The sequence below is a fragment of the Chondrus crispus genome, genomic scaffold (assembly GCF_000350225.1).
Source record: "Chondrus crispus Stackhouse genomic scaffold, scaffold_245, whole genome shotgun sequence".
In the NCBI taxonomy this organism is placed as follows: Eukaryota; Rhodophyta; class Florideophyceae; order Gigartinales; family Gigartinaceae; genus Chondrus; species Chondrus crispus.
The window spans coordinates 32,745-45,991 of NW_005179122.1; the positions used below are offsets into that span (position 1 = coordinate 32,745).

The following is a 13,247-nucleotide window of genomic DNA, read 5'->3' on the forward strand; positions in this document are numbered from 1 at the left end:
CGCGCACGCCCCTGCGCCTCCGCCGCGCGCCCGCGCCACACACATCCCCGCCGCCGCGCCTCCGCGCGCGCTGCTCCTGGCCAGCGGCGCAGCCACGCGGCGCCGCGCCGCTCGAAACATGCGTCTGGCGCCGACGCGCTAGCACCCGCACCGCATCCCCCGCGCCTGCCCGGACGCTGAGGCACGACACAGACGGCCGTGCGCACGCATCGCGGGCCGCGCATGTCGTTTGCAGACGCCGACAGGGCGCGCCGCCGCGCGCGCCACGCGCCGCCGCCGAACACGCTGGCCGTCGCCAGGCCGCTCTTCAAGAAGGGCCGCGACGCCGACTCCCGCGTGCACCGCCTCTGGCGGGGAGACGCGCTGGAGTCCCTCCTGGATGCCCTCCGCGACATGGCGGAGGAGCGCCTCGTCGGGTGTATGGAGAGCTTGTCCCTCGAGGGAGAGGGGGGGCACGGCATGCACGATGATAGCGATGATGACAAGGCGTTTAGAGAGGCCTTTGGTTGCGACTTTTCGGAGGATGGGGAGGAGGGCGAGGGTGACAAGCTGGTTGGAGAGGCCTTTGGAGAGGACTTTTCGGAGATTGGGGAGGAAGAGGAGGGGTGGGAGGTCGATGTGAGTCAAGAGAAGTTTTCGTATGATGAAGGAACCGCGTTCGAGGAGGAGGAGGAGGATGAGGAGGGGGAGGGAGAGGAAGAGGAGGATGGTGCGATTGACGATTGTGGGAGGGTTTACTTGCATTTAGAAGCGACAGACTGGTTAGATGGCGTTGAGGCAGGCATTCGAGATGAGTAGTAACATGATAAATACCTCAGCCATCCGCCGATGTTTCCTCTCAAGCAATGGGATGAGATTTGTAACAACGTCATTTGTACCACTCCTGCACTCTGAAGTGCTCGTACTCAAAGGGTGTTCAGCAAAGACGCGACTTGAGATCTTCATCATAACGCGTGGCACTCGTGTCCTCCGTACCACGTGTCAACGCTGTCTCTATACTGTAAACAATGGTCATTTCCATTACAGTACTTGGGGTTCGCCGATGCGCGTCGCCGCCGCCGCCGACCCCCCGTTTTCCACCCTGATCGCCCCGCCCTCATCAAGCCGCGCCATAATTCCCTCGCTCCCCCCCCCTTCCCCCTTACCCAAGAAAGTCTAGGACTGACTGTTTCCACATTCACGAGGCCTTCTTGCTCATCCCCCCGTGCGCAATGGCCCCTCTCAACCTTTTCCTTTCGACGCTGTCGTCGGGCACGGCGGTGCTGCCGCCCGTGTCGACCGCGGCCGACCTGCACGCCTCGGCCCTCCGCCTGCACCCGGGGCTGCCGGCCTCGTCGCTGCGTCTCGTCGCCGCGGGCCGCGACATCCCCGTGGATGTCGACGCCCCGCTCGCCAACTTCGGCCTGTCCGACAACGTCACCGTCACCGCCCTCGCGCGCCTGCTCGGTGGGGGAAAGAAGAGGAAGAAGAAGACGTACACCAAGCCCAAGAAGATCAAGCACAAGCACAGGAAGGTCAAGCTTGCCGTCCTCAAGTACTACAAGGTCACTGACGGCAAGATTGAGAGGCTGCGACGTGAATGTCCCGCTGATACTTGCGGCGCCGGCGTGTTCATGGCTGCCCACAAGGATCGCGTTTATTGCGGCAAGTGCGGCCTGACCTATGTGCATGAGAAGTAATCAATTGCCGCGGGAAACGTGCGCGATGGCACTGCATCGCAGCTATGTTTTATGCTGCTTTTCTTTCCCATTGATCAACCCGCCGTCCCTGCTGGTGTTTTGTACCTCCTCTATTAAACTCGCTTGGCGGTGGAAAGTGTCTCTTTAAATCCTCGCATCGCGCCTTAGACAATGTCCATGTCTAGCCCTCCTGTACATTGTGTGGATCGCTTTGCTTTCACGTTCGACGATATTCTGTACAATTACATCACATTCCTTTCTTATTCCGTCCCGCAGAACTGCGACCGAAAGTATCTGCATCTGTTTTATCCATCTCCGAGTTGCCATCTTTCTCTCCACCCTCGCTCACTTTGACCACGTCTTTCCCTGCAACTGGACCATCGCCGCCGTCGCTCTCCCATTTTGTTTCTTCAGCGACCTGCTTACCCTCCACCGCAACCTCGTTCATGTTCGCATCGACATCCGCAGATGCACCAGTGCCCTCCTTCCCTTTTTTTTCTGTCTCCTTTCCATCCTCTTCCCCCTCCGGAACCTTGTTTGTCGATGTCCCTCTACTCTTCACCCCCTCCATGTCCTCAACCGTGCATTCCTCTTCGTCACCGTCCTCATCCATACTCGATTGCATCAACGATGGAATCGACAACTCTGCATCCTTGACCAAATTTGAAATAATTGACCGATACCTCTCGTCCATAGCCACCGACGTCACCCCCACCTCGTGATGAAAGTCCAAAAACTCCTTCAATACAGCCGCCACTCCAAGCATTGATTGTTGCGGTAGCGCAGCCTTCATGAACTCCTTGTTACCTTCACAGTCATGCGCGAGCGCTCCGAGCAGCAGACATATGTACCCAGTCGTGATCTTTTCCTCCATTGCTCCCCCGTTTTCTACCTCATCTTCACTTGACCGATCCAGCCCTCGTTTGATTTTCGCTGCTTCTTCTGTTGCCGTCTTCTCGCGATTTTTGGCCTCCATCTTTTCGATCTGCTTCTTGCCAACGTTCTTCAGCAATTCCAACACCAACGTAATCGCTCCGCCCTCTCTTTCAGGTACGTCGCGAGCGCAGAGCTTCTTGAATCCCTCCCGCACTTCGTCCTCCTTATCAAGGATGCTGATGAGAAAAGCGAGGCAAAGCACACGAACATCAAAGGCTTCTTCGGATTCACTTTCTGGATTGCTTCCCTCTATCAAACCTGCCCCAATGCACTCCGAAGCAAGGCAGTCGAGCACAACCTGTGGACCTCCTTGCTTTACAAATTCCTGTGTACCAGGCTTGCAGTCGTGAGCAAGGTTGATAGCAAGCCTCAAAGCTTGGCATATCAACGGATCAGCACTGACGACACCCCCCTCAAGCGCACACGCACTCGCTATGAAGTCGAGGATCACGCGACAGATACGGCTCTCGGTAGCAACACGGAGACGGCAGGCCTGATCAAGCGTCGAAAACTCGAGAACTCTCATGGCCGACGCAGTTACTAGGGATAGCGCGACGTGCTCCTCGAATTCTTCTGCCTGAAGCTGAGAGTCTGACTCCTGAGAATCGCTTGACTGCTTCGACTTTCCCTGCAGCGCCTTCTGACAACTGTACAACACGGCGACGACTTTGTGTACCCGCTGGTTATTCCGCATCCACTCTCTTGCCTTGTCGTGTCCTTCCAGCAATAGACTGAGTGCTAATGCCATGAGATGAGCGGAGCCATCTGGTTCGCAGTTGAAACCCTCAAAGTCTTCATCTTTGATTCCAGCTTTTCGAATGACTTCGTTCACGTGAGCCAGGAACTTTTCATCCTTCTTGTTGTCACTCAACCTACGACCAAAAGCATTTCTTCCTTGTGCTTCTGATTTCGAAATATTTCTTCCGTGCTTGTGCTCTGACTCAGTACCAGCAACACTCACCTGCTTTAGGCTTTCGGCGCCATTTCGTAGAAATCCAGCGATGAGAGAGTCAAGAAAATTTTCCTCTACGTCAAGGATTCTAACTGTTGATCGAAACATGATTACAAACACTAAGGACACCAGCAGATCAACAGCTCGAGACATCCCCAGAATCCTAAAGAGGCCAACCACGATACTCTTCAATAAGGCAGGTTGAGTGGCTAAAATCTGTAGGACAACGCCACAGTCATCATCCAATTGGGTGTCTTCATCTGCTTTCGGCCTGTTTGGCTTGCGGAGCAAAAGCTGGGTAAGTTCTTGCAAAGAATTCTTGATGAGCGAGACAGTTGCCGGCTTCTTATCCTTCCGTCCTGCGTACTTGAAAATCCCATCGAGCACGTATTGCAGCTCGTCAAGAAGAACCTGGCGGCTCTTCTCATCCGGCCCGCTGCGTGCAGAGGGTACAACTGCAACATCTGGTGCCCTCACCCTTTCATGTCTCCTCTTTCGTTTCATGAAGCTGTGCAAATTCATCCGCACGGACCGATTTGCGCGCTGCGGTTCGATGAATCTCACACGCTTAGCGGGGGAAGATTTACTGGTCGTGCCTTTCAACTCCGAGGCATCTTCACCGGTAGCACTGGAACGCTTTTGGGGTGATGGCAAGACGTTGCTCTCGTCCTGAGCTTCCAGCTTTGGCTCGGCTTTGTCAGGAGACTTACTCTCTTGCTGCGCAGCTTTCACCGAAATTTCCTTTTGCTTTGTTACTTCGGCAGTCTTCTCGATCGCATTTCCAGCTGATGTACCCTCAACCGGGCTACTGGGCAACTGTTCCTCTGCATCACCATGTGCATTTGGCTCATTTTCGTCTCTCTGTTTGTTAGCGGGTTTTGGTGTAGGTTTAAGAGGCTCCGGATTCTCAGGCTTGGGTTTTGTTTGAGGCATTTCTGCCTCCACAGCGACCTCTGTCTCAACTGGGTGTTCTTCATGTGGCGCCTGCGGTTCCTTCCGCACGCGCAGCTTGACAGGTGTAGACATCACGGACTCAGAATCCTGCGGCACTCTTCCCGCCCCCAAAGTCGACGGCGGTTTAAAGATGTCATCGCCTGATGATTCCTGCTCCACGGCAGCGTCATCAGGTGCTCTGCGATCTCTCAGTTTCCCTCCCACCGTTTCGCTCTCACCTGCCCCAGCTTCGGAAGATTTTGTTTCCGTGTGCACTTCCTTCTTGGATGCCGGTGTCTGTGCACTAGGTTGCTCTTTCAGGCGACCCCCTTTCCGAAACGGACTCCGTCTCCTTGAATTGGATTCAAACACGGCCTGAAGTGCCTTGCGAGTGGGTTTAAATCGACGCAGACTACGCCGCCTCCCAGATGAATCGTTTTCGGCTCCTACATGTCGCTCCACAAACATATCTTGAGGCGACTCTGGTGAGTGTGCAAGAGTGCGCTCTGTCGAGTCTGCCTTGTTGGCAGCATCGTCGAGAGACGCGTCCGCACCACCACCGGCTGATACTCCGTCATCGTCAGCCGCCGCCCTGCTCCTGCTTACCCTACTCCTTCCCTTACTCACTTTCTTCGGCGTGCGCCCACGGCGAGCAGAAGTCGGTTTGGCCGGTGCGCTGACCCGCGTACGCCTCTTCTGAACCGGCTGCGGTTCCTCCAGCGGCTCTTCAAGAATTATCTCCGGTTGCGGTTCAGGGGCGTCGACGTGATGTAGGCCTAGCACGGAGCGCTTTCGCTTTCGAGATCGGGCTGAGTGCTGGAGGTTGATGCGGGCCTTTTCGGCCTCGTCTCCGCGAAAATCGAAGGCGGAGAGGGATATGTGCTTTGCGGCGGCGGGGGAGCGCGTCTTGGTGCGACGAGGCATGGCGGGGAGAGCACGGCCGCCGCAGTTGAGAGAGGGAAGAGCAATAGTGGTCAGCCGTTTAGAAGTTGTGCGGGAAAAAAGGTTGTGTTGGGGAGTTGGGTGGGAGGCGACTTTGGTCAGTTTGATTTTTGCCTTTTTTTGGTCGATTTGCATGGCAGGATCAGAAAGCGCGAGTCATCTCTCCAGAAGAAAGTCGGTGAGAGCAATAGCTACAGTACCCTTTTGGGTACAGCGCGATAGAAACGACCGGGACTGAAACGTGGATGTCGTCATCATCCCCTATGCATTAAACGCGCGATGTCAACGTCACCATGATCGCAAAGGGTTGATGTAAGACGGGAAAGCAATGTATCAAATATCAATTCACCCCCAACAAAAAAAAAAGAGCCTCACCACCTGTGCACCTCATCCTCACCAAGTCCGACTTTGCTAATCCATCTTGTCATCCATGCCACGCACTGCTTTCCCCTCATGCATACCCTCCAAAAGCGTTCTTCCTGTCGGTGCTTCATGCAAATTCACGCTTGTTAGACTTTCCCATTTGGCCACTCTAAATGCTCCCTCTCCTGAGACGCAGACAAAAAGCAACTGAGGTACTAACACGACTTCCGCCTTCAACTCCATGTCCTAGAATCCTCACCATTCCATCCTCTCTTTCCGAAACCATGTCTCCTCGCGCTCTGCGCAAGTTCTTTCATGGCAAAAGGGGGCTTCCGCGTCCCATCCTTGCCAAAGCGCACTCCAATTCCTCAATCTTCTCCTTCTCTTCCTCGCTTTCCTCCATCCCTCCCACCCCCCGCTCCAAACCTCGCTCCACCCTGCGCAATCTCACTCTCGCCCTCACATGCACCTCCTTCTTCACCCTCTTTCTAACCGACAGCGTCTATAACTCCCACCGCCAATCTCTAGAGCCCATCATAGTGACCGGTCAATCGCACCGCCCCTCCCCACCACCTCTTCGCCGCCCGGGAGCAAACAAAGAAACAATCTTCCGCGGCACAACGCAACACCCCGTTGGCATCGTAGCTTTCCACTTGCTACACCATCGCAATTTCACCTCGCTTCTAGACTTTCCCTGCAAAGCCCACCGTCAAATCTCTCCCTCCTTGCTCATTCTGCAGCTTCAGGAGAAGGGCGAAGAATTCCAGTATATTTGCGCTGATGACGATTCATCTCAGCTTTCCATTTCGCATGTGCTCATGCGCCGACGTCTTCCCAAGTTTCAGGGCGCGCGCTACATGCGTCTTACAAATATCCAGCGCATTCCTCAGGCTGACTTGCTCTTGCACTGGGAGAGTGGCGCCGAGATGCAAGTTGAGCAGTTACGAGCGATGCTTCTGGCAGCGAGGGTTGGAGGTATTAAGATGGCCATCGTCGGGACGAAGCCAATGAAGGGAACAAGCTTTACGCCAGAATACAACCTCGTGACGCCGAGAAGAATACGCAACATGCGACCCGGCGTGTATGGAGACGCACCATTTCCCTTTGCGTCTGCGATAACCACTATTTCGGGTTTGTATGGAGCAGAGAGGATGCTTGTGTTGTATGACTTGACAGTATTACCGGAGATCAGCATCAAGCGGGAGGGCGAAGTCAAGGAGCAGGCTAAAAACGAGATTGGGGAGGAACGGAGAGACAATCTCTAAGGCTGCCCCTTGGTATTAATTATCAGACACGATCTTGAAGCGATTCGGCTGGGTTCCCTTGAGCCGATCGAAAGAAGCTCTTCGAGCCAGGATAAGATAGCATAGCAAGCATTCCCGTTTCAGATAACGAAGCGCTGGTTTCGAGAGGCGGAAAGCAGATGCTGACTTGCACTGTACCTTTGGGTGCTGGATTTTGTTGCCTAAAACACAGCATCGAAAATCAATAAATTGGTGTTCCGCAAAGCCCAGAGACGCTGGGCATGGCACCCTTGTCCAACTTGCAATCCTCGAATCCATCGCGGTGATTGCTACAGGCCATCTCCCTCGGAAGCAGACACGGCAAAGTTCTTTAGCTTCCGTTGCACGACTAACTTCTGCCGAATTTCCCCTTTCCTCCGACTTTACCATGCTCCGTGCTTCCCTACAATGTGCACAAACGTTGATGCGTTCACGCGTACAACCATCACGCGTTCTAACAACCGCCGCTTACCGCTCCAGTTTTTTCCACTGCCCCAGCCGCTACGCCAGCACTAAGACGCCTCGAAAAGAGGCTCCAGCCTCCGTTCCGCTCGCTGCGGTCGAGATCTACGCCGGTCTCCCCGCGAAGGGGACTTACATCCAGAAGGCCGATGCAGCCCACGAGCTCGGTCTGATGGTGCGCGACTTGCGAACAGTCGATCCCAGTTTTCGTTCGCAATCGCCAGCCATTCTTCCTCGCGAAAATGGCATCATCATCCACCTGGCTCATGTCCGTCTCATTGTTCTTTCCGATCGAGTGCTCGTGTTTGACCCGGTGCACCCGGACGTGGAGCGTTTTATTCCAAGGCTGCAAAATAGGCTAAAGAACCAGTCACATCCGATGCCGTTTGAGTTTCGAGCAGTCGAGGCGGCTTTGGTTGACGTTTGCGCTAGCTTGAATTCAACTATCGGGACTTTGATCCCTTCGTTGGACCTGGTGCTAGATACCTTGTCAACAACACAAGATTTTGGAGGGAGCACAGTGCAAAATTGCATGGATAGGCTACTGCCGTTGGAAAATGCACTCAATGAGTTTGCGGCAAAAGTAGCTCAAACAAGGACTGCGGTCAATGAAGTATTGGCCTCTGACGTGAGTTAGGCACACTGGCAAACTTTCTGCTGTCGCGGATTCCCTACGCGAGTTCTTACGATCTATATACGACTAACGCTTCTCCTGCTCGCTCCCCTCTGTTACGTACTTATCCAAATCTGTTGTTTACTGGCGTATTCCACCTACTTCATCATCTGCATTTGGCTTTATTGTGAATTGAATACCGTAGGAAGATATGAGCTTGATGTATCTCAGTACTTTCAAGAACACTGGCCATCGGCGGAGAGTGGACGAACATGACGAGATGGAAATGATGCTTGAGAACTACGTCAAGCAAATTGAAACTGTACACGGAGAGGTAACATCGGCTCTACAAGCGATCAAAGCCACAGAGAACGCGACTCAAATTCGACTGGATGCGATGCGGAATCGCGTCCTAAGACTCGACATTTTTCTGAACCTTGGAGCAGTGAGCGTTGGAGTTGGCGGGCTGGTGGCGGGATTCTTCGGTATGAACCTTCTAAGCGGAATAGAAGAAGATCCTGGCGCCTTTTGGATTGTGTGTGGTTTGGCATCTGCAACCTCATATCTGTGCTTTCGTGGGACGCTCACTTATTTGAGGTATAAGCGAATTTTTCAATGAAGGCTGTGAAGGCTGATGGAGTTAATCATGGTATACATATACAGCTGCACGGACGGGCAGAGGTCCTGGGCGAGCAGCTGGAACCAGTATGAAAAAAAAAACAGTGTTCATCCTATCGGGTGTGATGCGGCAGAGAGAGGGAACTGCAAATTTTGCAGGCAGAAGCGATGATTGCGACTTCTGGTCGCTTCGATCTACAACCTTCAAGTATCTGGCCGTCATCCCCATAACTCACATCATGAGAACTGTACGCGTTCATCGCAGCCATGAAGAACACCCGCACGGCAAGACGCATGTATGTAGTCTGCATGGATGGTTTGGCATTGCGCTTGACAAGCTCATAAGTTGCGCATATACAATAGTACGTTTAGAGCGGTATGCGGCAAATGCGGTCGTGACAAAAGCAAGTGTATAGAAGAGGCGGGCTTGGCCTCCGTCTACAGGCTGCCGCAGGCGACATGACACCGCTGACGACGTGAGTCGCCTTCGGATGTCCGTCTGCGCGCAAATATAGAAAGCTCAACGGTGAGCACCAGCAGAAAAACGCACGACGTAAGCTAGACACTAGTTGTAGTGAACAGGGGATGGCCGATGAGGTCTGCATGTCGAGACCTGCGCTCTTCGTCAAATTGCTCTTGAGGCTAGCACAGGCAGACGTTGCTTCTGTCAAATAAGTCTATAATTTTTGATCTTAACATTAATTAATCCGCCACATGCATCCATGCCACTCTCCCAATTCGACCAAGTCCCCCCTCCGCTCTCCCCCGACCGATGCGGAACCGCGACAATGTCGCCGTCGCTCTCCCCCAGCTTTCGCCGCCGTCACCTGCTCGCCGACGCGACGCTCTTCTGCGGCCTCGGCCTCGTTCTGCTAGGCGGCCACCTCCTGTTCCAGCCCCACACCCCGCCGACGCCCTTTCTGAAGCACGCGCGAAAGCCGCACAGCGTCCATCCCGGAGACCCGGCCACCTGCCGCGCGACGCGAGCCGGCATGCAAGTCGTCGCCGACAGCAACGGTACGCACCCCTCCCCTCGCCCCACGCCGCTCCTGCGCCCCTACTAACGCTCATCTTCAGGCTTTGTCTGCCCACGCGCCGCGAAATCCGCGCGGGACAACTGCTGCCCCCGCGCCTCAGCGCGCTACTCGTGCCGGTCGTGCCACCTCCCCGCGCGGTGCTGCGCGTCATACGAGCACTGCGTATCATGCTGCATGGCGCCCCCGCACAGCGATATCCGCGTGGCGGGGTTGGCCGCTCTAGGACTCCCCAGTGACCCAGACGAGCCCGAAGACGTGTTCGCTGTTTGTAACGCGGCGTGCAGGTCGAGCTCGAAGAGCGTCGTGCATGAGAATGCCTACAGACATGAGAAACATCACTGCTTTGGGAGGGCGGCGCCTAGCGTCGATCCAGCTTTGCACGGAGGAATTTTCGACTTCGCAAAGCCGCTTGGCGGAGCGTAGGGGGGCCAAGTTGGATGGATAGTCTATCCAAAAGGTAGTTTAGTTGTTTGTTTGACTCATTAACTTTTATTATGAGTGTTTTGATGGTACGCTTCTGTTTGTTCGTTGAAAAGTGAAAGCACTGTTGATAGCCCCCTGCGCGATAGAATCGCAATGCTAGGATTCGTGCGGGCTTGATCAGCAGTCTACAGTAGAGTGTAAGGAAAAGATTCGTCGGCGACAACGTTTGTGAGGCGGGTGCTAGCAGACTTGGCAGAGCCTTCCGCGCAAAAGCGCATTGGCTGTTCGCTATTGCGAGTCCACCCACCTTTTTTTAGAACAACCAACCAGTGGTCGTGTACTATAAAATGACGGAAAACCGGGCCAAGCTCTGCGCCATTTCTCGGTTCAACAAACAACTATTTATGGCTATCCCACGAGTTGTACAGTAGCTAAATCGGTCATGTGCACACAGCGGGAAAGAGAGCCACAACTCTTTATGCGGGCGAGGCCGAAAATGCCAGCAAGTTAACAAGTTAAACAAAAAAGTCCAAATAAGATAGACAACCGCAGTTGTTGAAAAGCTCCAGCAAAAAGCCCAATCTTCATTCTTTCTCTCTTCCTCTCCCTCTTTAGTCTGCGCGAGCCTACCTACCTCGTGCAGCAGCAAATCAGCAAGACATCACACACACCGAGAAACGCCTACTTCGCCCCGGCAGCCTCGGGCTTTGGAGCAGCGCCGTTTCCAGCGCCGTTTATGTTTGTAGCCTCAAGTTTGCTCGCCACAACTTCGACTTGTGTCACACCCGACGACGGCGTTTCTGTCACCGCTGCCTGTTTGGGCTCTACCCGACCACTGTCCTGCGACACTTCGTCCCATGTCTCATAGCAATGGTACACCTGGCATGTTCTGGCGGGCGCGTACACTTGCAAATAATTCGGTCGATCCTGCCACGATTCTGTTCGCGTCTCATGGACCACGTTCCGATCGAGGCGCCCGTGGCCCCCAGTTTCAGACCCGTCCGAGTCGAGTACTAACCGATATCGGCCGCCCCAGTATGTCCCGACGCGGTAGTCGGTAAAGGACTGCGAATGATTGAAGTTGAAAACAAACAGCAGACGGTCGCCCCGCTCCACAACAATGACCTTATCCGTCTCGTGCTGCAAAACGACGTACTGGTGCACCTGGAAGCGGCAGAACGGGTGTTTCTCCTCCAGCGCGTGCATTTGCTGCTCAAACAGATACAGATGCCGATATCTCAGCTGCTTGTTATCCACCAAGTCCCACCGACGGCGCGCATGCTGGTACGAGTTATTATTGCCCTCGCGCGGAAAGTCGATCCATTCGGGGTGTCCAAACTCGTTGCCCATAAAAGTGAGATAGCCCTCGCCCGAGAGACACATCGTGAGCAAGCGGATCATCTTGTGCAAAGCCACACCCCTCTCCACGGCCGGCGATGGGTAGCCGTCGCAGCTCATGTCTGTGTACATGGCGGCATCCATCAACCAAAATGCCATGGTCTTGTCCCCCACGAGGGCCTGGTCGTGGCTCTCGCAGTAGCCAATCGTCTTCTCATTCCACCTTCGATTGGTGAGGGTGAAGACAATGTTGCCCATCTTCCAATTTTCGTCCTTTTCCTTTTCGAAAATCTCAATCCACATGTCCGGAATAGCCATGGCGAGGCGGTAGTCAAAGCCGAGCCCGCCGCGCTCGACGGGGACGCATAGCGTGGGCATGCCGCTCACATCCTCAGCAACGGTAACGGCAACATCCGGGTAGAGCGAGTGGACGAGCTCGTTGGCGAGCATCATGTACACGCAGGCGTCAATGTCAACCTGGAAGCCAAAGTACTCTCCATAGTCACCCGAAAACTGGACGCCGATGCCCGAGTGCAAGTAGAGCATACTGGTGACACCGTCAAAACGGAAGCCGTCAAAGTGATACTCCTCCATGTACCAGCGCAGGTTGGAGAGTAAAAAGCGGAGGACCTCCCAGTGGCCATAGTTGAACAACCTAGAATCCCAGAGTGAATGCCTCCCCCTCTCGCCCTCATGGAAGTAGTGGTGGTCGGTGCCGTCAAATTGGTTGATACCATCCATGGAGTTGGACGAGGCATGCGAGTGGACAATGTCCATCAAGACGTACAAGCCGAGTTGGTGGGCCTTATCAATCAAGTACTTCAAGTCCTCTGGAGCGCCCGACCTGCTCGAGATGGCGAAAAAGTTTGTGACATGGTAGCCAAAGCTCGCGTAGTAGGCGTGCTCCATGATGGCCATGATCTGCAGGGCGGTGTAGCCTGTCTCCTTGATCCTGGGCAGTACGTTATCCGCAAACTCCCGGTAAGTACCGACCTTCAAATCGTTGGTCCCCATACCCACATGGCACTCATAGATCCTGAGACTCTGCGGACGCTTCACATGGGGCTCAGACTTCCACTTATAACTCTCCTTCGGATGCCAGAACATGGCATCATACAAGAAGGTCGAGTTATCCTGGACACAGTAGCCAGCCCAGGCCGGGTTACGATCCAGCGACATACCCCCATGCGTAATAACAGTAGCCTTCACCTTGGTAGCATGCGGAATGCCCATGGCGCCATCTTCGGCATCCTTCACAAAGCACTCCCAAATGCCAAACTCTCCTCTCTTCATGGGGCAAGCCTTGCGGTCCCAGTTGTTAAACTCGCCGAAGAAGTACATCTCCTTTGCGCTTGGGGCCCACTCGCGGTAGCGCACGCCGCCCTTGACGCGGGTCAGGCCCATGTTCTCGTAGCCGCGCGAAAAGTTGTCCAGGCCGCCCTCCGACTCGTCAATCGCCGAGCGGATCTCCTGATACTTAGCATAGCGGTAGCGTAGGGCGTCCGCGTACGGCTCGAGATAGCGGTCGTCGCGGATGCAGGCCGTCCCGTCCGACGCGTCCTTCCACGCCTGGAAGTGCGGGTCCGTGTTCTCCTGCGCGCCGCCCATGGTGCGTGCGGGTAAACGGGGGGGGGGGCGGGGGGTGGGGTGAGTCTTACAGAATATTCC

General features: G+C 54.7%; 7 protein-coding genes; 4 read left to right on the forward strand and 3 right to left on the reverse strand.

The window, feature by feature from the left end:
* The first annotated feature begins 459 nt into the window (after window positions 1-459).
* On the forward strand, window positions 460-842 carry CHC_T00004721001 (hypothetical protein). XM_005716073.1 is given in 2 exon segments: window positions 460-798; window positions 799-842. The coding sequence occupies 1 exon segment, from the start codon at window positions 460-462 to the stop codon at window positions 796-798; it is 339 nt and encodes a 112-aa protein (XP_005716130.1). The 3' UTR covers window positions 799-842.
* A 335-nt stretch (window positions 843-1,177) lies between these two features.
* CHC_T00004722001 (hypothetical protein) lies at window positions 1,178-1,366 on the reverse strand. The gene has a single exon (XM_005716074.1). It carries the CDS (start codon window positions 1,364-1,366, stop codon window positions 1,178-1,180), a length of 189 nt encoding a protein of 62 aa, XP_005716131.1.
* Window positions 1,367-1,374: 8 nt separating this feature from the next.
* On the forward strand, window positions 1,375-1,659 carry CHC_T00004723001 (hypothetical protein). Its single transcript, XM_005716075.1, has one exon. It carries the CDS (start codon window positions 1,375-1,377, stop codon window positions 1,657-1,659), a length of 285 nt encoding a protein of 94 aa, XP_005716132.1.
* A 3-nt stretch (window positions 1,660-1,662) lies between these two features.
* Window positions 1,663-1,906, forward strand: CHC_T00004724001 (hypothetical protein). XM_005716076.1 is given in 2 exon segments: window positions 1,663-1,827; window positions 1,828-1,906. The coding sequence occupies 1 exon segment, from the start codon at window positions 1,663-1,665 to the stop codon at window positions 1,825-1,827; it is 165 nt and encodes a 54-aa protein (XP_005716133.1). The 3' UTR covers window positions 1,828-1,906.
* A 20-nt stretch (window positions 1,907-1,926) lies between these two features.
* On the reverse strand, window positions 1,927-5,577 carry CHC_T00004725001 (hypothetical protein). Its single transcript, XM_005716077.1, has one exon. The coding sequence runs from the start codon at window positions 5,575-5,577 to the stop codon at window positions 1,927-1,929; it is 3,651 nt and encodes a 1,216-aa protein (XP_005716134.1).
* A 2,440-nt stretch (window positions 5,578-8,017) lies between these two features.
* CHC_T00004726001 (hypothetical protein) lies at window positions 8,018-9,197 on the forward strand. XM_005716078.1 is given in 2 exon segments: window positions 8,018-8,870; window positions 8,871-9,197. 1 exon segment carries the CDS (start codon window positions 8,871-8,873, stop codon window positions 9,195-9,197), a length of 327 nt encoding a protein of 108 aa, XP_005716135.1. The 5' UTR covers window positions 8,018-8,870.
* Window positions 9,198-10,690: 1,493 nt separating this feature from the next.
* Window positions 10,691-13,187, reverse strand: CHC_T00008662001 (1,4-alpha-Glucan branching enzyme). XM_005716079.1 is given in 2 exon segments: window positions 10,691-10,922; window positions 10,923-13,187. 1 exon segment carries the CDS (start codon window positions 13,185-13,187, stop codon window positions 10,923-10,925), a length of 2,265 nt encoding a protein of 754 aa, XP_005716136.1. The 3' UTR covers window positions 10,691-10,922.
* Window positions 13,188-13,247: the final 60 nt, after the last annotated feature.

What these genes read in the sequence shown, in the direction of transcription:
- CHC_T00004721001 (XM_005716073.1), top strand. Translation starts at nt 460, where the DNA reads ATGCACGATGATAGCGATGATGACAAGGCGTTTAGAGAGGCCTTTGGT.
- CHC_T00004722001 (XM_005716074.1), bottom strand. Translation starts at nt 1,366, where the DNA reads ATGTCGCGGCCCGCGGCGACGAGACGCAGCGACGAGGCCGGCAGCCCC.
- CHC_T00004723001 (XM_005716075.1), top strand. Translation starts at nt 1,375, where the DNA reads ATGTCGACGCCCCGCTCGCCAACTTCGGCCTGTCCGACAACGTCACCG.
- CHC_T00004724001 (XM_005716076.1), top strand. Translation starts at nt 1,663, where the DNA reads ATGTGCATGAGAAGTAATCAATTGCCGCGGGAAACGTGCGCGATGGCA.
- CHC_T00004725001 (XM_005716077.1), bottom strand. Translation starts at nt 5,577, where the DNA reads ATGCAAATCGACCAAAAAAAGGCAAAAATCAAACTGACCAAAGTCGCC.
- CHC_T00004726001 (XM_005716078.1), top strand. Translation starts at nt 8,871, where the DNA reads ATGAAAAAAAAAACAGTGTTCATCCTATCGGGTGTGATGCGGCAGAGA.
- CHC_T00008662001 (XM_005716079.1), bottom strand. Translation starts at nt 13,187, where the DNA reads ATGGGCGGCGCGCAGGAGAACACGGACCCGCACTTCCAGGCGTGGAAG.